Consider the following 23641-nt stretch of genomic DNA (forward strand, 5'->3'; position numbering starts at 1 on the left):
CCAATGGGCTTACTCTTGTAACATAATTTATGTAACATAATAATAACATAACATAATAACATAATTTATGTAAGGTGCACAAATACAAAATTTATTGCATTACACAAGCGTAAAAGTAATGGACATACTCTTGTGTAAAGCAATTTGTGCTGATTTTGCATTTGCACAACTTACGCAAATTGCATAAATGCAACATTACCATGCTGACATATTCTTGCATAGTATGTCAGCCACTGTGATCAAACATTTCACTACTTCCTAAGGGCCAAACTAGATTATATAGCAGACACATACAACAGTTTTCCTTGCTGTTTTCCCCCTCCTTTTTCTTTATGAAAAGCAGTTGCCATTGGGAGCAGAGGATCCGCAGGTGAAGACGGCCCATTTTATCCTTTCCTCTTGAGCTCTTCTTCTTCTTCTTCTTCGCTCAAAAATACACTACCTCCAGTAGTGTATTTTTACCTGCAGGGGAAAACAGATTCGTACCAGTCTTTCCCCCCACTGTTGGTGGAAATGTAGTTTGGAGGATGCAATTCTGGGCAGAAAAGGACAGCCAGAGAGGAATGGTTAAACCATCCCTCCTCCTTCCATTCCTCCATTCAAACTTACACCCTTCCCCTGATTTTCATTAAAACACAAAATAGTGGGAAACTGTTATACACACACCTGCCATGCATTGTCTGAAAAATTTCAGCAGTTTGGTTGGAAAATAAAGCAGGAAGTTTAAGAACATACTGTACCTATTTGCACTGGATCTTGAATTCATCTGTGTTTATCTGTGTAGGATTGGGACACACCTACTTCCACCTGTTGCATTTCCTTTTCCTATTGGCCCCACTGTTTACAACCGCCCCCACTCTCCCCCATACATACAAGCACATATACATTACACAGATTTTCTAGACCACATCATGAGTTTCATTAAATGGACTGTAGCCCAAGTAGCTTATGTCACAATACAAGTGTTAGTTTTAAGCTGCCACATAACTCCATGTACATGTGGTTTGTATGTTTTGCGAGAACAGACTTGACAGCATCTATTTTTCTTGAAGTAACTGCAGAACAAGTGGTGCTGCTGTAACTCTCAAAACGGCATACTAAATTTCTGACTCTTAGGGTACTCTTTTGCTTGTCATTTTTCTTTACCATTTATATCAACACTTCTTGTAGCATTTTACAGTTTTGGTTTAGTTTATATACTCCAAAACCATGTGAAGTACACAATGCTAGCTACCATTTTACGGATGAGGAAACTGAGGACGACTGATCATTTAAAACCTTGTCCAAAGGCAATTGCCTAGAACCAAGTTCAACTCTCTCGTCAATGGTTAACATTAACCCACAGTAGAACTTTTCCAAAGAAAATAAGTTGATGTTTGTGGTCTAAAGACTAACCTCCTGTGAACAAATATTCTAGTCCAATCTTGCCTCCAACTTCCCTTTTAAGGGTATGTATTGTTGACTGAAAAGAAAAAAGATTGATTTCAGCCAAATAAAAAGGACTCCAAATGCAGGCACCTGATGCAAATATATGTGAAGCTCTTGTCCCTATAGTAGTTAAAGTCAGTAAAATGCTCACCAGACTGAACTCTTTTTTTCCAGTATCAAGACCCAGCTATGGAAGGTCCTAAGGGCAAAATGCTTTGGGATTGGGCAGGAAGTCATACTCTCTTTCCCAAAAGCCGAAGACCATCTGGAGTTCTAGGACCAATCCTTTTCAAAATTAATCACAGAAAGCACCCACAGCCACTACACATTGGTCTTCATTACTACGGTCTTCAGTAAAAATAGCTCCTACAAATTACTACTCAGCACGAGGACTAAGCTGTCATGAAATCAGCACTACCACCAGCACAAATTGCTACAATAAATATTTGCATTTATTTACAACAGCTTGCTTTTTCATATCTAAACTATGTTTTCCAGTAAACTGTGTTGAAGTTTTCACTCATTTGCCAGTTTGAAGCCTGTTCCTTTATTTCTTTTGAACACCTTTTAATATATGTTTTTGATGCAAGCAATTCTGACATCTACTGAGAAACAGCACGGTTTATAAGCACTGAAAATGGTTGGCACTCATTGTTGGCACTTCAAGTGCACTCGTAAAGTGACGTTTGCCAGCATATAGTGCCGAGACCACACACAATGTGGAGGACCTGTAATGGCTATTTTAAAAAGGTATTTTCTATCGCCACCTATACATCTCAAGCCACCCACAGTCTGCACACCATGTAAATCTTTCACTAAGAGGTTTTAAGCTTATGCCAAACAACACATGCATGTCACAAGGCCTATCTGACTTCAGTCATTCCTGATACTAATGGCATTAGACAAGTCTCATTTTCAGGAGCTGATAGAATGGTTTCCAAATTCCCAGCCTCATATCGGCAGCATCGTATGAAGAACCATTTATTTTTTTAAGTGGCTGTCATTCAACTCTGGAGCAAATCTTATTTGATCTTACAAATGCAACTGAAAAAAATAATGATGTACTTCTTCAACCTGGGGGCAACAGCAATTGCACATGATCAGAGGAAGAGGGAAGCCCAGCCAGCCTTTTTCTCCCTTGTTGTACATAGCACATGCCCTTATGTTCCTCTGGTAGGCTGCTGTTACCCATGCTTCTGCAGAGCTAAGTATTTGATGCACTCTCTGATTGCTATAAATAAACCATTTCTTGTCCAGTACCCTGATATTCTAATGTCAATTCCAGCGAGGATTGGGAGATCTTCCAGAGTTCAACAGATATTGCAATAGATATTGCATTTGTCCATGGGAGAACCAATAGCATCCTGCTGTTCTAACCCTATCCATCATTCCTGTGTAGCTGATCCCAAAAAAAACTTGTATAGTAAGATGGGGGGGGAGGAGGGAGAGTAAGGGAGAAGGAGGGAATCCCAGCAATATTACCAAAGCATAACAAGTAATTCAGAAACAGTGTCCGTTTTGTTATCAGGCAGCTAGGATCTTTTTTTTCTTTTTAACTTAATGAGCATCATCATTCCAACTGCTTGAAAAGACAAGCTGCAGTCAGCCTGTCTTACCATTATTTACCACTTTCCAGCATTACAAGGTGAATAGACACACACGAACACACAAATAAAGCAGCCAGGCTCAATGCGTGTTTGCAGAAGCACTACAACATTTTCTCCCCTTCTGGCAAAACTACATACAGAACGTTGTAGATCGGATGGCAAAAGGATGCACAGAAAAATCTTTCCCCCGCCCTCCCCACCCCAAAAAGCTAAAATCCCCGAGAGATCCGCATTGCCTACTCTATCGAAGCGGTGGGGATGTTTTAAACAACAACTTGCCGAGGTATGACTAGGATAAGGGAACTAGTTAGAGAGATGGCCAGGCAAAGGATGGAGGGGAAAGAGACCGAAAGACACTTGAGCTTAGGACGAAGATACGTTTCCAAAAAAAAAAAAAAAAAAATCTCCTCCGTCTCCTACCTTGGAAGAATCCAGCCCAGCCAGGAGAGCCAACAGCAAGAGGTTGAGAATGCTGGCGGAAGGCTGCATGCTGATCCCGGGGCTGCTGGGCTGCTACTCGCCACCTCCTCCTCCCTCAGACTCTCCTTCATTCAGTCACTGCAGGGACCACTCTAGTCAGTTAGACTTTTTGCACGCCCGCCTGCCACAGCCAGAATGCTGGGAGCAGCAGCAATAGCAGCGGCAGCCCGGGGGACGCTCATTCATTCCGCAGGCATCCTTCTTAGAGCGGAGAGGGAGAGCGAGCGAGCGAGGGAGGGGGCGACAAGCCCAGGCAGGCAGAGGAGGGCAGGGAGAGGCGGGCTGGCCGTGGCGCGCGCCGCCAGCTCCCTCCGCCACCAGCCAGCCCACCCCGAAGAAAAGTTTGCACAGGGACCCAAGAGGAGGGGAGGCAAGCCTGCGCTGCTGAGATCGGACCAACAACGGATGTGACATCACCGTCGCCCTGGGAGGGAGGGGGATGCCAGGGTCAGGGATGTCCCTGATTGCCTAGCGAGGGGAGAGCTGGCTGCAGAAACTGAGGGTGGAAGGCAGGAGGAGACCGTGGCAGAGAGAGAGAGAGCAGGCAGTGGCAGGGCTAGGCAAGCCCGACCTCTTAGGCCAACCTCTCCTCTGTCAGCATATTGACCACAAGGCCTTTAGGCAGGGGCTGTGCCACTTCTCCAGTTGCACAGTAATAATAGGCTAAGGGGAAACTAACAGATTTGCTTCCCCACCCCTCACACTCTACAGTTAACAGAGGCGCTTTTACCCCTGGACTTCTGGGCCAAAGTCCTGGGGGCACCCCTAAACCTTTTTAGTCTGCTCCAGCTCGCTGTGTGCTGTGCTGTACCAGGTGGACAAGTGTGACTGTCACTTGCACCAGGTGGCCAAGTGTGACCTCTGCTTTAGAGAGGAGTGGGGAAAGAAATATGTGGGACAGGAATATGTTAAGCTGGGTGTTGAAATGTTTCTGCTAATGCCTATTTGCATAAATATAAATATGCAAATATTTATGTTATTTGCAAATATTTATGAGAGCCAGAGTGGTATAGTGGTTAGAGTGCTGGACTAGGACCGGGGAGACCCGAGTTCAAATCCCCATTCAGCCATAATATTTGCTGGGTGATTCTGGGCCAGTCACTTCTCTCTCAGCCTAACCTACTTCACAGGGTTGTTGTGAGGAGAAACCTAAGTGTGTAGTACGCTCTGGGATCCTTGGAGGAAGAGCGGGATATAAATGTTAATAATAATAATAATAATAATAATAAATATACCTGTTTTATATTCTTACATTCTTGTGAGTTCGGTTGCTGTTTGTGCCCTCAATAACCCATGTGTTAAAAATACTGCATGTGTCACAGTGTGTGTAGGGAGGTAGGAACATAGGAAGCTGCTATATACTGAGTCAGACCATTGGTCTATCTAGCTCAGTATTGTCTTCACAGACTAGCAGTGGCTTCTCCAAGGTTGCAGGCAAGAATCTCTCTCAGGATCTTTCAATGGTAATATCACACAAGTATTAAAAAGAGAACACCCAGACTACTTGAGAGATTAAAAAATGGAAGGTTGAACTGGATCTATTTAAAGGATCCTCCTCAGTTAAGCAGCTAAGGAAAACAATTTATGGAGAGATTCTAGAAGTGGGTTTCTTAAAACCTGATTTAGAACGTAAAAGCTACAAACACCACACTTCACAGTACTTGTTGCAACCCGATCACCCTATCGCCCTCTTTATAGAGAAAAAAGTCCCTTTCCATTTATGGGAAACAAGGTGGCGCTTATACCATCAAGTACTACCACTTAATGCGGCTAAGTCATGGCTCCCAGAGGGCCAGCAAGAGTGCCCTAAAATCACCTGCAAACAGAAAGCTAGTGAGCTAGGCAAAGCATTCAGGGAAACCCACTCACATTTCTTAAAAGGGTGTGTGGTAGCCAAAAGAGTGTGGCAGGGAGTAAGCAAGCTGTTAGAGTGGCCTGATTTGGAAAAACAGACTTGGGAAGAACTAATCTCGGGTTTGAGCGATAGAACCTCCTTTTGAGGTCCCAGAAAGAAACCTTCAAGGAAACAGGACAGAACGGGTGCCCTCATACTAGGGAATTGGAACGTTCCCCTTCTCGTAATCAGGTTAGTAAACCTGTATGTCATTTATGCAATGCTCCTGCATAGGAATAGGGAGGGAAGACGTGACCAAGAGGTTCACGCGATGAGACAGTAAATCTCTTCTGGAAAAGTTTGTATGGTTATGTGCAAAAAGACAAGAGTATCTCTTCTAAACAGCAATGGGACAAATTGTGGAAATGGACGTCGGACGTAAACCCCCCCCCCCGATTACCTGATGTGCCTTGAAATCCCCCACCCCCAAGTTACAGTACTACCTGCATATACTTCATAACCTTGTGGGTTTCCAAATCCTTGTGTGTAAATATTTGTAGATATATCATGTACAAACAACTACTTTGTATATAATTGTGCTTTGGCAACGTACTGTATGCTTTGGTAGTTTGTTGGTTCAATAAAAAAATCTTGTCCTATTAAAAAAAATAAAAATCTTGTCCTATCTTGGAGAAGCCAGGAAGGTAACTTGGAACCTTCTGCTCTTCCCAGAACGGCTCCATCCCCTGAGGGGAATATCTTACAGTCCTCACCCATCAAGTCTCCCATTCATATGCAACCAGGGCAGACCCCGCTTAGCTAGGGTGTTGGACAAGTCATGCCTGCTACCACAAGACCAGATGATGCTTAACAAGGGGGTGGGCAGCTCCAAAGGCCTTTAGGTCCAGGCTCCAAAACTACCTAGGTGCACTTCTGCTCTCACTTATTATGGTTTAGAAAAACATGTAAGAGTGGTCCCTGCCCCAGAGGGGTTGCAATCTCTATTCACTGAGCTAAGGTGGGTGTGGGAGAAGAATGAAAAGGATTTTACAATAGTGGGCTATTTGCCAATTATTCTGATTTTATTTGTTGATCTATTTGTACTTTTATTCCACTCTTCCTTGGAATACTCACAGTGACTTAACATCGAGTTGCAGGGGAGTAACAGCAGGAGAGAAGGCATGCCCTCAACTCCTGCCTGTAGGCTTCCAGTGGCATCTGGTGGGCCACTGTGTGAAACAGGATGCTGGACTAGATGGGCCTTGGGCCTAATCCAGCAGGGCTGTTCTTATGAGTACTGGTCTCCCATCAAGGCATTGATGAGGTCCACACCCTCTTAGTTTTGCCAGCATCACAGCATCAAGTGCTCCTGGACCATTTGGCAGAACAATTGTGTTCTGACATTTGGTTAGATGACTCCAGAACTTCATCATCATGTCCTGAATAAAACTGATCCACACGTTTTAGAGGAAATACCTATTTTGTTTTGTTTTTAAGTATATACCAATTGGTTTTACTGTGGCTTCCAGGTACTTCAAAGAAGATATCATCCATAATTCTTGCCTAGTTCTCACTGATTTGGTAAACCTGTTTCTGTATTGCACCATTTCAGACTTGGTGGGGGGCGGCTTTAAATGAATGAATGTTCCACCATACCAAAAAAAAAAAAAAAAAAATCCCTCCCCCTAACTAGAGTCAATGTGAAAAGAGACCTAGCGTGCCTTCTTCCTGCCACACAGGGGTGTGTGTAGTAGTAGAAGTTTTGTATGGGGGAGCATTTAATCATGTGATCTTCCACTCACAGCATGAAATGGTATAGTCCAGAAACAGTTTTACCACTTCAGTGAGACAAAACCCTTGCACATACTGGACCAAGCAAGACAGTAAAGAGAAATGGGTGGGACTAAGAACCAATTCAAAACTATGTTATTAGTGAAAAGAGGAAACACAAAAATTATTTATGCCTCCTTAGAACACAAGATCTAGCTTCAGGAGAGATAATCTGAGACAACATGTCAAGGTAATTTATCACAATTTGCATGTAATCACTAGGTAAGCTGGTCATTCATATCCTGCCATCTGGTGAGAATCGTATCATTCTGCCCCTCATCAGAAATCTAGAAAAGCAGTGGTGGTAGTTCCATCTTATCTTTACTAGGTATGGTATGTTTTATGTGTAATCTGGGCAATGAGGGGCTTTGTTGCCAAGTCTCCATTTTTGCTAAAGCATTTACTTTAGGTGAATCATTGATATAATTGGGCATAGGTGTCCTATGAGGGGGTATTTGGGGATTTTTATGTTATATCATAAGATGCTTTGTATGTTTTATTATAATTTGTAATATATAATTCAACAAAATTATTTTAAAACCTTTTTAAAAAAGAAAATCTAGAAAAGCAGCGGTGCTTATAAAAAAAATTCCTCACATTTTGGCAGGGTAATACAGATGGCTGGCTTTCCTAGATGTTATATATGGATATTTTCATATCCCTAAAACATGTTTCCTTTGATTTTGATTTTGCTAACTCATTGTAGTCAACATGAGCAATTATGACAGAAACTTTGGAAAGAGCATGCATTTTGAAGGGAGACTTCTGAGTGCTAGAGAAGATGTTCTGAATTTGCCTTTCATCCATATGGGAATTTATTTATTTATTTATTTATTTTATCAGATTTGTACACCACCCCAAACTTTCAGCTTTGGGCGGTTAACAATAGCATAAAACAAGTCCTTGGATTTAGGACTGCATCTCCTGTTTGAACAACCAGTATTCACTGGGATTGAGAATAGAGTTCCTTTAAGAGGCAGTCCAGAATTGTGGACTTAAAAACCTGGAGCTGTCGTTTGGGAGCACACCTCTCCCTTATTTCTTTTAAAATCACATTTCAGCCCTTGACACCAGACTCAAAACATATAACAAATTATAAACTCATGACATGTTCTTAATATTTAATTTTAAACCTTCAAAACAGTGCCAGCATTTTTGATATGTAGCAAGTTCATGGCCACATTTCTATTACATGAGAAATCAAAACTGCATAGGTACACTAGATAAAGGAAGGGTAAGTAAAGTGTGCCGTCAAGTCAATTTCAACTCCTGGCGCCCACGGAGCCCTGTGGTTTTCTTTGGTAGAATACAGGAGGGGTTTACCATTGCCTCCTCCTGTGCAGTATGAGATGATGCCTTTCAGCATCTTCCTATATCACTGCTGTCCGATATAGTACCAGCGGGGATTCGAACCAGCAACCTTCTGCTTGTTAGTCAAGCATTTCCCCACTGCGCCACTTAAGGTGACAAAAGAAGGGCAGTGAGCTGAAGAAAATATATTATATTTAAAATGGCTGACTTGATGGCCAGCTCTGTGTTGATGTTACAATAGGGAACTATCTGACATTAGGCTCTTGAACACAGTGTAGCACAATGAGGCAGAATGATTTACAGCTGCTTCCAAGCAATCGCAGGGTGAAGCAGCATTGCATGATTACCCAGAAAGGGTAGTAAGTCATTCCACTGTGGCCCCATCATGCTACTGTGCATGATGTGCAGTGGGCTTTCAAGATGCGCAGCAGCCCCAGTGAGTCCTTAACATTGATGTCTGACTGCCCTTCACATCAGTCAATGAGATTTGAGATGACAAACAGTTGCAAATGGTTAAATGATTACAGGTGTGAGTCTGACTGGCCAAGTAGGGAAATTATGGCCAACCCCAGGAAAAATAATACATTGATAGAGGGATTTTCTTGCCTGGAAAATTAAAGTGGACAGTAATTACTTCCAAGGGGACCAGATGTGAGCAAAGATGTTCTTTTGTGGGAAGAAGAAAAGAATGGCCTATGCTTGAGACCAAGGAAGTACAGTATATATGACTTTCATTCTTTTCTTGTGAATGAATTTTTCATTAAGATGCTGTAGGTGTAAAGCTTTGCTCTGTCTAGTGCTTGCTGGTAAAGGTCATGCCCTTATTTGAATGAATCATAGTCTGTACCTTCAACTGCAGCAATGTCTGTACTCTTATGGTATACCCCAGGGGTCCACTATTTTTCAAGCGGGGCCACTTTGGCAAAACACCTTCATTGTGGGAGCCATTTCCCACTGTGTTGACCTCTGTACAATACCATGCTTTTCTGAGAGGGCCCTTTAAGAATGATGGAACCCTCTCTTAAGAGCTATATGGGGAAAGTGCTAGTAAGGGCTACACTTCCCAGTACTCTGTGCACACCTTCCAAGATAGTGCAGGGGCTCAAAAGGGCTCCATTTCCTTTAAAGGAGCCTCCCAGTGCTGTGCAAAGCTAATTGCAAACATAGGTTATGCATCTGACATTGGTCATACTTCTCATATGCTCCTGACCTTGTAGCTCTGTCCAGGGTTGGCTTCTCATTTCCCATGGGCTGCTTCATTCATTACACAGGAAAGCGGGCATAGCAATGTTGGAGTGAGCCCCGGGGCAAACAGTGAAGAATGACCCCTACCTCCCCCACAATTTCCCCACCTTGGGAACATAGGAAGGTGTCATGTGCTGAGTCAGGCCACTGGTCCATCTAGCTCAGTATTGTCTACACAGACTGGCAGTGGCTTCTCCAAGTTTGCAGGAAGGAGTCTCTCTCTCTCAGCCTTATCTTGGAGATGCCAAGGAAGGAACTTGGAACCTCCTACATGCAAGCATACAGGTGCTCTCCCCAGAGCAGCCCCATCCCCTAAGGGGAATATCTTACAGTGCTCACACATGTAGTCCTCCATTCAAATGCAACCAAGGCATACCCTGCTTAGCAAAGGGGGAAATTCATACTTCCTCTCACAAGACCAGGTCTCCTCCCTTCTCCTCACCTTCTTCTTTGAAGAGGCAGGAAGGGGAGAGCAAAGTTCAAGCTGTCACTCAGATGGTGGGCCCCATTTCAGATGCCCAGTCTCAGATGGTGGGCCCTCTTCTCCATCTGGTGCCCAGGGACATTTCCCCCCGCCCAGCTCCCATTCAATTATAGCTATGCCCCTACACAGCAAGAACCCTAGGTTTGCCACTAAGTTTGGCACTCAAATCCAGGGAGGAACAGCCAGTCCCTATTCTCTGATGAGTGTGCAGTGTCTGTATAATACTCATATTTCCACAGACCTATTTTGCAGAGTTCAGCCTGGCAAAAGAAAGGACTTCTTCACAAATTGCACAATTAACCTATAGAATTCATTACCACAAACAGTAACGATGGCTACTTTTTAAAAAAAGGATTAGACAGCTTCAGGGAGAGGTCTGTTAACAGCTATTACCCATGTTCTCCATGTTCTGTGAACCCATGTTCTGTGAACCCAGCCTCCAGGGAGGCAATATACCTCTGAATATAAGTTGCTGTGGACAACCAAGGGGGAAGACGATCCTTCATGCCTTGCTTGTGAGCACAAATAAATATCTGACTGGCCATTGCAGGAAATAGAATGCTGAATTAAAGTGGCCCTGGTCTAACCCCACAGAGCAACTTTCATCTTGTTATATAGGTGTGCCTTTTCACACTAATGCAGCACTATGATGAGAAAAACCTCACTTGATAGGTGTCTGTTTACCCCTCAGCAACTGGTTCAAAATAAAAAATTGTAGCTGATATCTGTTTCCCCACCCCATGTTAGAAGCGTTTCCACCCTATCTAACTTTGAATGAAAGAGAGGTTTGGAAGGCTGTTTTAGTAGATACGGAAGCTATTCTCACGATCACTGGAAAGCGGGCCAAGGGAACTTAGCCCGCTTTCCAGGGATTGTGAGAACCACTGGGCTCACAGGCAAGCCTGGTGCTCCCAAGGTGGCTAGCCCGCCTAAAACACCCTCCCCTAATTACGAGGTTAATGGAGCAAGAGCTCCGTTAACCTCATCTTTTTGCTCGTGTGTTGCCGCAGCATGTGGCAACACACGAGTAGATCCCCAACTCCCGGGATTGGGGGTCTCTCCAGAATGCCCTGCACACTTGTGTGGGCATCCTGGAACTTCCGGGGGTCGTGCGGCCCCTGATTCCCGCCACAGCCGATTTGTCTGCCCAGCTGCGAGCAGTTGCTCGTGTGCAGGGAGAGCGGGCTAAGTCTGCTCTCCCTGCAGTTAGCTCCAAAGCTCTTCTCACTGATTGTCAGAAGAGCTTCACAGTCAGAAAAAATACAAATGTCTACTTGATGGCAGCAGTGAAACTTCGGATCGCAGGTCTGATTGAGACTGGGCTGTGACATGTGGTGGCAGAATGGCAGGATGTGTGACACCTCCCCTTCAGGCCAGGAGATGGCATCACTAATAGGTAGGAATATGTTCCTTTGAAATGGCACATAAATTAATTCTTTTGATCCCCAAATATGTTAGCATACTGTAAAACATGCTGTTTAAACCATAATGTTTGATATCTATGAGGACAGAGCATATCCTCATAGAGATAAACAAAACTATTATTATGATGATGTGGTTGCATTTGAGATTTTATCTGCATTTAGCTGTTTGGTAAATAGCTAATCTGAAAAATAAAGATAGCTTAGCAGATGCTTAGTGCTCTGCCCTTTGATAAATATATTGTGTGGAATTTTGAATGTTGATGTGAGATTACGGCTGTCAATGGTTATATCCAAGTATGCTCTCTAAAATCAATTTAAGCAAGGAGGCATGTAATGATAATAGCAACTAAACTGTGCCATGCATGGGTACAGAGAGGGAAGCAGTTCTGGGGAACACCAGCAAAGAATTGAAACCTAGGGCAGCAGTTATTTTAAGGTCAGTTGTAGTAAGAGTTACACAATGTTAAGTAAAGTGTTTTCTCTCCCGAATTCAGGTTCCTTTGGAATCATTTTATAAAATTTGCAGCAGCAAATATTACATGGTGCCAGAAGAGAAATGGAAAGTAAAAATGTGAAACTGAAAAATAGACCAAGGAAACCTACCTAGCTTTTAGGAAAGTTGTGTTAGAATGATATACTGCCAAGAACACAAAAAAGTAGAAACATGGATTTGAGGTATATGTCATTTAAAGTAGAAAAGATCAGAAATGTGAAAGACTTCAATCAGCACTATTTTTTCATATGGCAGGTGAAGAAGCAAGATAGAAATTTAGTATTTTTTAGTTCAATGACAGTACTGATAAGGAAGAAAATCAGGGTTTGATTAATAAATGTGAAGATTCTGTACACCCAGAAAAATGTTACATATATGAAAGGCACATATTCTTCACTAGGAGTGAAAACACAGGCTCATATGTGAATGGCTGATTTAAAGCTGTTAATACAAAATTATGAATTTGAGAGCAATGTGAAACACTTATTAAAGTTCACAAAATGTGTGGCCTAAAGTCAGAGAGAGGGACTAGATTTGGGGATTTGACTGGTCCAATATTGTCGAACAATGATCAAGTTTATGCAAAGGATTAACTTTATTACAACAATTAAAATCTATTTTACCATTAACTGTTTTAATGTTTCTGCTAATTACAAAAATGAATTAGCTAGCTGTTATTGCAAAACAATGAAACTAATTTTTTTTTAAGTTCATGATATAACTCCAGGCCCTTACAGAAGCTTTATAGAGCACACAGCAACATCACATGGCAAGGGTATTCCCTGGTCCCCACAGCACACAAGGTGGGTGATCCTAGTCAGTGGCCTTTGCCACTGATGACTGCTTGTGCTCCTGTCTGGAGATGCCTGCCCTGCACTTGTAGCAGGTGGCCAGCAAAAGAAGCTAATTGCTACATTGCTAGGTTTGCCCCTGATTTCTGCAGTGCTAGTAGGCAAGCGGCCACTCACTCCTGCCCTTGTTAACAAATGACACCATAATGAATTAAAGAAAAGGTAAAATGCCATCCCCACAGTGGCATCTTGGCCTAATAAAATAATTTGCAATATTAAACATCGTCAAACACCAGACCACTGTCAATATTTGAAAGGCCAGTTCATCAGTGTGCCAATCCAAATTCAGGCCAAGAGAAAGATTACTGAGACAAACTAGCCCTGACTTTCAGCCTGAACCTGGATAGAGGGGAAACAGGAGCATGCTGGACTGTGATGCCCCTCCCCATTGCCATGCCCTGTACTCTCCCCACATTCTAGAATCCTGGGTTGTAGAACATGGAGAGAACTTACCCAGGGTGCCTTGCTTTTCTCGGCAGACAAGAGGTGAATGTGGGTTGATCAGGGAACATGGCCACGAAGCATGTCAGCATGCGTCAGTGTCAGTGTGTGTGTTGCCATTCACCCTGGATGCAAGCTGAATGCCTAGACAGAGCTACTGGTTTTGCCCTGGAGCGTGCAGTAGATACATACAAAGCAGAGGAAGTAGCTATAAAGCAATTGAGAGGGCTGTGGAGCAGAAAACCAGTTGATGTCCTGTATTATTAAAAAACACATCTAAAAAGCTACAAAAGAGGCGGCCTCAGAGCAAAGCAAGCTCTAGTGCTAACAAAAGCCCCAAACAGAAAGAAGTGCTTGAAAGGTACACAAAAGTGGTGGCAAAGGCCTGCTGTAAGTGGCATTCTCTATAGCAGGGGTTCTTAAACTTGGGTCCCTATGTTTGGACTACAACTCCCATCATCCCCAGCCCAGACACAATGGCATTGGGTCTCTAACAACATCTGGGGGACCTACATTTGAGAACCCCTGAGCCATAGGACCAGCTCTTTCCCATAAAATGGGAATGAATGAAGAAAATAGAGCAAATTGAATCATCATGCCAAAATGTGTAAAACTTAGAGAAACAGAATATCAAGGCAAAGATATATTTACACTTGCATAAACAGATGAAACCTCACATTATTTATTCATTGGTACTCAGAATTCTTCAGTGCTGGAAGATGAGTGGTGTGTGGATCTCCTGATAAATGTTCACAAAACACTGAATTTTAAAATTGACACAGGGGCACAAGCTAATGCAAACCTTTTATACACTTAAAAGCATTTCAAGCTAAACCATTTCAACATGGAAATTCCAGATTAATATAAATATTCTAGTTAAAGACAGCAAATGTATGCAATTTGAATTGTAGGTTCAGAGACAAGGCAGACCAGCTGGAATTCCAGGTAGCTACAGATTTGTGATACACAACTATACTGGGCCAGATGGTTAAAGCTTGGTTCTGCATGATATCCCCAAAACTTGGGAGTGTATACTCCGTTTCACCCCTGCCTGTGTGACCTTCCAAGGAATTCTACTTCCAGTAGAACAAACAAACTTAGATGGGTTGTGATGTCCAAACGAACCTATCTTGGTTTATTCTAACCAGTTTATCTCAGTTTATTTAAGGGAGATGGGTCAGCCCTGTACAATTTGTGATGCATTAAGCTAAACACAGCCCACTAATATGTTAAGAGTGGCTACCAGGGGCTTGATGGACATTTTGCTGCCTGCCAGAATGATTGCCCAGAACCTGACAGGTCACAGTATGTAGCTGGTGGGTTGCATTCAGTTTGGAGGGTTACAGGTTGCACAGGCCTGCTCAAGAGATGTATGGTTGGAGTGCCACCTTGCAACCCATATCTTAGACATAGGTCTTTATGTCCAGTGTGACTCCTCCCACTGAGTTCTTTGCAATCATTTAGTCTCCTCTCTCCACATCCCCCGCTTATTAGCTGTAGCAACTGGGTCTTCAGGTGAGGGACTGGGGCAGACAGCAGAATTGTGGAGGAAGTGGTAAGGAAAGGAGACCAACTTTCAAAGAGCTATGTCTATTGACTGGGTATGTAATCCCATGCACTGCACACTATAAACAGTATACTATATAGCTGTAAGCAGTATGTAGTCTGTGAACAGCTGTATGTTGGATTTTATAAACAGCTATTTCAACACAGAAACACATAAGATCAGGCTACAGGGCTTTGGAGGAAGCACTGGGACTGTGTTTAGGTTGTGTGAGTCACACAAAGGCCATTGCACTATTCTGGAGGAGGTGGGGTGGGAGAGGGTAAGGTTTCCATACCATCCAACATTCTATGGGATCTGGAGCTTGCACAAACTTGTGCTAACCATTGTTGGTAGTAAAGGAAGAAATAAGGGTATTTGAGAAGTAGAGAAGAACCAACCAGCTCTTCTCCAGTTTTCAGATGTAGAATACTGCTTCAAGGGCAGTGTCACAAATCAGCACTAGTGCTGCTGCTTCATGAAAACTGCTTTGCACAACATGAAGTTCTTCAAAAACTGTATTTTAAAAATGAAAATACCATAAACACCACCATCATTATAATCTAAGACAACATATATTGCTTGGATTTCCAATACATTATCGAGCAGGATTGCTTATAAAATATTGACATAGAAAGTGGATTTCTCAGTGTCGTGTGCATTATACCAGTCTAATTGGATTCAGAGACCAAGATGGTATGGTAATATATAGGGTTATCCTAGGGTTTTGGCTTTGTGGCCAGAAAGCAAAATATTGGCCTGGCTTCCTTCTGTATTGCTTTCAAAGCAGTTTGATTTGCAGAAGCCAGTAGGTGAGCACATGAAACTGCCTTAGATAGAGTTAGCCCATTCGTCCATTTTTCAGTATGGTTCACTCTGACTGGTCGTGCTTTCCAGGCAAGGGTCTTCCCCAGCCAGTCTTGCTGTGTGGCATCTTTCACAGCCTTGCTGTGAGAGATGCCAGGAATGGAAGCGGAGGCATTCTGTATGTAACACATGTGCATTGAGCTCTGGCCCCTTCCTGTGAGGCTCTGCACAGGCACAGAGTTAAGCAATATCATCTGTCAATGTCTTCAGATCAAGCAACTGTTAAAGGCATAGGAGTGGAGGCTGCTGAAAAAGCTGACAATGCCGTTTTATCCTATTTTATGAAATCTCCACAAAATACACACCAAAGAGGAAAGAGGGGGGAACACTCTACAATTGCCTTTTCTCTCTCTTTCTTTTAAAAATCCAAACTATTACATTATCTTTTAAGAAGCTGTCCAGGTTCTGAATGTGCCTGAAGTCTAATATTCTAATCAGGTCTAAAATAAGCCAGATCAAAGTAGTATCAAAGCAACTGAAATAAATATAAAATCAGACAGAAGCAGTAGGTACTTTTTCAAACTGCCTGTGCTCTACTTTAGTAATACAAAAATAGCAGCAATAGTGGCAAAACTCCGCAGACTGACAAAATGGAACATATTGTGTCATTTTATGCTGGTTTTTAATCTGGTGGCACCATTCCAGAGAACTGTGGGAGTTCTCATTCATACAGGACTCCCATATACCCAGCATTCCCCATTGACTTGGGTGTCACAGGAAGCTCTGTACATGTAATGGCCTGTGTGCAACAGTTGCCTTTGCCACTGAAGTGCATAAGAAAGCTCTTGCATGTAGAGACTTCCATGTACTCACACATGCTTCTGTGTATGCATGAAACCACTGGTCTGGGCTTAATTGGCATAATCCAGAACTAACTGTACACACCAGAGTTTTACTTTCTCCTCTTTAAGAGGAAAATATATATTATATCCCTCTTTCCCACAAATTTGTAGTCAAAAAATATGTGAACGTGCCCTTTCTCAGTAAAGATAATGGGAAACTCTTGTATATGTGAGACTCAGGGCTGACAGAGAAAATGAATTATCTCAGGATAGCCTTTTGAAAAATCCAATTAGAAAATTCTAAGCTGGTGGCGATAACAATCTCGTAATCTGTAGGCTTGGTTGTCTGTAAACTGTGGGGAGCGGGGAGGTCACTTAACGTAGGCCTGTAGGCCCAACCCCAGGCCCTCCTCTGGGGTGGTGGTGGTGGTAATAATAATAATAATAATAATTATTATTATTATTATTATTATTATTATTATTATTATTATTATTATTATTATTCAATTTCTATACCGCCCTTCCAAAAATGGCTCAGGGCAGTTTACAAAGAGAAATAACAAATAAGATGGCTCCCTGTCCCCAAAGGGCTCACATTCTAAAAAGAAACATAAGACACACACCAGCAACAGTCACTGGAAGTACTGTGCTGGGGGTGGATAGGGCCAGTTACTCTCCCCCTGCTAAATAAAGAGAATCACCATGGTAAAAGGTGCCTCTTTGCCCAGTTAGCAGGGGTAGGGAGAGACTGCTTGTAAAGGAAACTGTAGAACTTAGAGTTTGAGAGGTAATGTGCCCTATCGGACATGCTCTCTCAGGAACTATAAGTTCCAGACTTCTGCAGTTCCTACTGGTATTTTCCATATACAGGCAGGATAAGCCAACAGGGTGTAGTGGTAAGAGAGAGGAACAAGCATTATAGTAATCAGGGATGTTTATATAGTGAGAACTGCTGCTGGTAGGATTAACAGGCCCTGGAACCTATATGAGTAAATGAACAAGACCTCTGGTCTTCATTGTTCATCCATAAATACTTTATATAGTGCCATGTCTGGCTATAAATGCAAATCAGGTGGCCATAAACATAAGGAGATTAAAGAAAGGGGACTAGAAGAAGTCAAAAGGGGCTGGTGCCCCCTCTCCAACACCTTCCCTAGGAGAAAGGGCCCTGTGCTACAAGTTTGAACTAGGCTCAGATAAATGATGCTTGAGCACTATGTGCAGACACACTGACCTTGCAGTATGGTGATGGTTACCAGGCTTTTAGCCACCTAATGGTGCAGCGAGGAAATGACTTGATTAGCAAGCATGAGGTTGCCGGTTTGAATCCGCGCTATATCAGGCAGCAGAGATATAGGAAGATGCTGAAAGGCATCATCTCATACTGCACGGGAGATGGCAATGGTAAACCCTTCCTGTATTCTACCAAAGAAAACCACAGGGCTGTGTGGGCACCAGGAGTCGACATCGACTTGATGACGGCACACTTTACCTTTACCATGCTTTTGCAATCACTGTGAATCTAAGGAAGCATGATGATACACGGTACCTGACAGGCTAGAATCTCAAAATAGCAGGCTCTCTATATACTTAGAGCCATCATATGGAAACGGATCGGAGCCCTCGTGTGGTGCAGTTTTTTTCTGGGGGAGCTCCCCTGCTTTATCTTGGGATCGATTCCAATTGTTTTAGCTTTCCTAATGACTGCTTGAAAAACTCATTGGGTTTTTTCAAGTTGTTAGGAAAACATAGGGTGGGGGGATACCTAAATGAGTGACCCACACTCTCCTTCCCTGCTAGCACCTCCTTTGCAACCAAAACAACAGCCCCTGCTTTTGAGGCGAGAGGGAAAGGGGTAACTGCCAATGGGAAATGTTTCTGAGAGAGAGAAACTGCTTTTGGAAATGACACTTCTGAGCATTCAGTGGCAACATGAATGGGATTTGTAGATTCCTCTGCCAAACTGAAGTGAGTTGAATTGCATTTCCTCTTCCAAATTGAAATGACTGTCTTCTGCCTTCCAAATAGACAGGCCCATGCCGTCTACAGCAAGTACTGTCTGCCACTGATTGATTATCACGCTCCTGCTCAGAAGAATACACTTTTTGTTTGTGGATGAGTGAGGACTGGTAGGGAGAGCTGGCTAGCAGTAGGGGCAGATCCCTTGAGAACCCGAATCCACATTTGGAGGGTCTAATGTTTCTAATGGGTGAGTTTCTAATGGGTGAGGCTTTCTGAACTGGGGAAGTTAATATTCCAAACTCCCCCCATTCCAAATTCACCCCATCAGTATTTCAGACAGCAGAGGAGGAACGGAATGTTTGCAAGCTCCTGATCGTTCCATGCCTCCTGCTCCAAATCCTTTTGGTATAGATAACACTAATATGTCAGAGAGAAGGCTAGGCCACAATCTTTCCACACCATTTACAGGTTTTGTACGTATATGGAGAGGTTGGTGTTTTTTTTAAATGCATGAACATTCATTCATTCAGTTTCCATCCTGCAGTCTGAAACAGTCCAGTCCAGCAACAGCTGCATGACGTGAATGCTCTAGTTGTTTATTTATGCTCTTATGAAAGAAGCAACCGGGCCACCTTTTGTGCAATGGATGGTGGCCAATATATTTTGTACTAAATATTTCTGCCTGTTTTAGAAGCTAATGAGATGGAGTAGTCATATTGTGTTTTGGATCAAACCATGAATAAACCACTGTGCTGCTCTCGTCCTCATGAATACACTATATTCTTTCTCTGTGTCTTTTCTAAAGCAGAAAAAAAATACTATAGACAGACAAATACTCCAATATCTGAAGCAAATTTCAATTTGTATAATATGGTCCTATTTTAAGTTGCCAGATTCAGTACAGATTTCTCATCTGTCCTGAAAGAACAATAACCTCTCTTGAAGTTGGCAAGACCTGATGTTTCTTAATTGGCAATTCAGTATCTGGTCACCCATTACTGATTGATTGATTCATTCATTTCTTTATTTTTAACATTCTACTAAAAAATAACACAGGATGAGATGGAGGTAAGAAATCTACAAAATGGAGTGATACTCTCATGCTAAAAGGAGAACCAGTGTGTTTCAGTGATCAGAGTGTTTGACCTGAGAGACCTGGGTTGAAGTTTGGCTGTGAAGCTCACTGGATGACCATGGGCCATTCACTCTCACTCGGTTCAGATAACATGCAGAATCATAGTTTAATTCTGGTTATTGCCCCAAACTATCTCATAGGGTTGTTTTGAGGATAAAATTGGGGGAAACCATGTATACCAGTCCTAACTCTATACAGGAAGGGCATGTTACGAATATGGGAATAAATGCAATAAAATACTGGATAACAAACTATTACCTACCTACCACAATAACAAAAGTCCTGTTTTTGTTGCGCACAATATGTTGCACAATTGTACATATATCAGATGTCTGTACACTTGCACATGTTTTTGTGTGAATGACTGTGCCTCCATTCATTTAAAAAGTGAACCTGGGCGCAGGTCCCTCAAATGCATGTTATAGATAGGAAGTGTATTGCTGTAGCTGTGTTCAACATAACATGTGATTAACTGTACCTGTATTTATTAATTGATTACATTTCAATACAAGAGCCATCCAAGGCTCTGCACCACAAAACAAAAACTCCACGAACGATCATTTAAAACAATCAATACAAAAAAGAAGAAGAAGAAGCTAAAAGCAGTTTAAAACCATTAAAACAATTTAAAACATTTAAAAGCAGTTTTTTAACCCTGGAATACCAGACCAAATATATAGGTTTTAAGAGTTATCTTGAAGGCCAACAATGATTCCAAAACAGGAATTTCTACAGGAGGTGCATTACGCAGCCCAGGAGCAGCTACATCTACAGAGAAAGCCTGGTTCAGAGTTGCAACCAGACGTACCAGTGGTAACTGGAGACGAACATCATCAGATGACCTTAACGTGCAGTGGTGATCATACAGAAGAAGGCACTCTCTAAGGTAACCTGGACCTAAGCTGTTCAGGGCTTTAAAGGTGATAACCAGCACTTTATATTTTGCCTGGAAACATATTGTCAGCCAGTGCAACTGTTTAAGTACCGGCATAATGTAGTATCTCTGGGATACTTCAGAGACCAATCTGGATACTGCATTTTGGACTAACTGAAGTTTCCAAACTATGTACAAAGGCAGTCCCATGCAGAGTGCGTTGCAATAGTCAAGCCTGGAGGTTACCAGCCGATGCACCACTGTTTTGAGATCACTCTCTTCAAGAAATTGATGCAGCTGTCAGATCAGTGGAAGCCTATGGAAGGCACTCCTGGCCATAGCCTTCACCTATGGGTATAGATCTGTACTTATGTACACTATACACTCATAGTGTTGAACATAATGTGTGACTAAGGCTAAAGTGTGAAGTGTTATAAAGGTTGACTAAAGCACACAAAGTCCCAAGGATGATCTTAATAATGTCAGGTGACCAATCTGTTCATTTCTTAGAAATTAAAAAATGTTCATGCTCACTGTTCAATGCAAACAGCACATTCAATTATTTTCAGAAGGAAGATATTTCCTTTCTGCTGCAAATAGGTTATAATCAGTGTTCCCAGATGTTGTTGACTACAACTCCCATAATCCCCAAACAAAAGCCATTGCAGCTGGGGATTCTGGGAGTTGTAGTCAACAACAGCTGGAAATCCCTGTTAGAAGGAACGCTGGTTTTTATGTGTTCGTGTTTAGGAAGTCTGAGCACATATCAGCTTATGTATTTATTTCAATCAAAGCTGGTAACAAGAGATCAGTTTGGATGATACATCTGACAGTTCTCTCTATTGTGTGAAGAAGTGTATGCGCATGCATGTCACCTCTCAGGTGCACCATTGTACCACCACATAGTTGCATGGGAGTGGAGCATCCAAACCACCCCTCACTGCAAGTGCTATGTAGTGTTTAAATTGAGTGGTGAGGGACAGTTCAGACACCTCCCCACGCCAAATGATTATGAGGTGGCAGACAGTCTACTAGATGGGGAGGAGATGTGCACATGTGTACTTTGCAGGGTAGTCAGAGTTATTGTCTGATTTGGCCCAAAGTGAGAATACAATCCTATCAACTTACCTGGAAGAAACCTCACTAAACACAACAAAATTTTCTTCTAAATCAATATGCATAGGATCGAGCTGTAAGATGTTCTTTTCCAAAGGAATAGCAAAATTAATTCAGTTGGCAATACCATTGTTTTTTTAAATATAATTGTGCAAAACATTTTAGTGGCTTTGAACATTTAAATATGTATAAGTTGTACACATATTGTTAAAGGGAAAGTATTCTCTGTCAAATATATTTGTTTTCAGTTGTGAAAAGCCACAAGAATGAGCTTAGATCACAGGAAAATTGGTTTGAAAATCTTACTTATTTATTTATTTGATTGATTGATTGATAGATTGATTTCTATACCGCCCTTCCAAAAATGGCTCAGGGCGGTTTACACAGAGAAATGATAAATAAATAAGATGGATGCCTGTCCCCAAAGGGCTCTCAATCTAAAAAGAAACATAAGATAGACACCAGCAACAGTCACTGGAGGGATGCTGTGCTAGGGGTGGATAGGGCCAGTTACTCTCCCCCTGCTAAATAATGAGAACCACCACATTAAAAAGTGCCTCTTTGCCAAGTTAGCAGTTTGCCAAGTTATATATTGCCAAATATATACATCTCATTGCTGAGGAGAGATTAAATTTTGGTAATATTTGCCTATATTAAGAATCCAAAGGTTATAATTCATAAAGGTGTCAACCCTAAATCTAATCAGGGACTGACTAACATGGGAAATACAGATCAGGGTTGATTAGGTGACCCCAATTTCTATATACAGCTAAAGCATACAGCTTAATATAGGAAGTGTTTATGCCTTCTCCTGCTGATAGGTAAACTGCAATATTTGTAGGGCATCTTAAGCTTTGTGGCAAAAAAAGAAAGGGAATATATATCCAGGGGATTCATTTTCTGAAGGAGAAGAACAAAAGACTTGTGCCCCCAGGAAGTCACATTCCTTGATGTATTGGTTCTTTCATCTAATGCCTTGTGTGTGATGGCAGGCGGTGGCGATGTGACAGTGGGGGGAAATACATGGCGTCAGAGTGATGTTTGCTTTGTCACTTCACAGGTTCCAGAGCTGAGGCCTGACATTCAAAACATGTTCTGGGGTGAGCCTTATAAAAGCTGCAGCTGTGTTGCTGATTTGTCTTTTAGGAAACAATAATAGCAAGGTGCAAAGCTGAACATGTCGCATTGCACACATGTACAGGTGTCTGCACACCATACATATTTTTGTGTGGATGACTATACAAGCATTCATTTTAAAAACAAACTTGATGACTGGAACCCTTGAAACTATAGACAGGTGCATAGATTGCTGAAGCATGTTGTATGAGTAGCTGTACACTCATACAGGTTAGCTATCCTGCATGTGTACACTGTATCCAGATGGTGCACATGTTGAGCATCATGCATGAAGAGCGCTATCGTTTCTTTCAATAAGACATGATTATTGAGTTTTTAGCTCATGAAGCAAAATGAGGAAAATGAGTTTGAAGAGATGAAGGAGATGGAATAACAATAGGAGTGTATCAGCTGAGTCACCAGATGCTTGTTGCATACTCAGATTCTTTAGCAAGAGGGTGTGGGGAGGGATGGGAGCATAAGAGAGAATCTCCAGTCAAAAACTGCACCTGGATAGGCTTTGTCTATGTGATTAAGAACCTTTTAACATGCAGAGTCTGTGATTGCACAGACAAAGCCTATGCATGTACAGACTTTCCACTAAATGGGCGGGGTATGTGTGTCAGTGGCTACTACTAGTGCATAATAGGGCAGTTTACATGACTGTAAACTGGGTAGGCGGCGAGTCCTACCCAGTTTTGGGAGCTGCATGCACTCCTGTTTTGCAATCATGTGTTAGATTTTTAAAAGGTAGGAGTTGCAGAGCTTGATCCTCTGTCAAGCCTCAGCCGGATAGCTGTAGCAGCAGCAGCAGATTG

The 23641-nt window shown here is 42.3% G+C and overlaps 1 protein-coding gene across 3 annotated transcripts in view; it reads right to left on the reverse strand.

The window, feature by feature from the left end:
* Positions 1 to 3903, reverse strand: part of OLFM3 (olfactomedin 3) — a 235445-nt gene extending 231542 nt beyond the window's left edge. For all 3 annotated transcript variants that reach the window (XM_053245633.1, XM_053245632.1, XM_053245631.1), the window contains exon 1: positions 3456 to 3903. In XM_053245633.1, the coding sequence (XP_053101608.1) occupies positions 3456 to 3524 (69 nt within the window). In that variant the 5' untranslated portion in view covers positions 3525 to 3903. The remainder of the gene's footprint in view (positions 1 to 3455) is intronic.
* Positions 3904 to 23641: the final 19738 nt, after the last annotated feature.

This window comes from Hemicordylus capensis, chromosome 4, assembly GCF_027244095.1.
Source record: "Hemicordylus capensis ecotype Gifberg chromosome 4, rHemCap1.1.pri, whole genome shotgun sequence".
NCBI classification, from domain to species: domain Eukaryota; kingdom Metazoa; phylum Chordata; class Lepidosauria; order Squamata; family Cordylidae; genus Hemicordylus; species Hemicordylus capensis.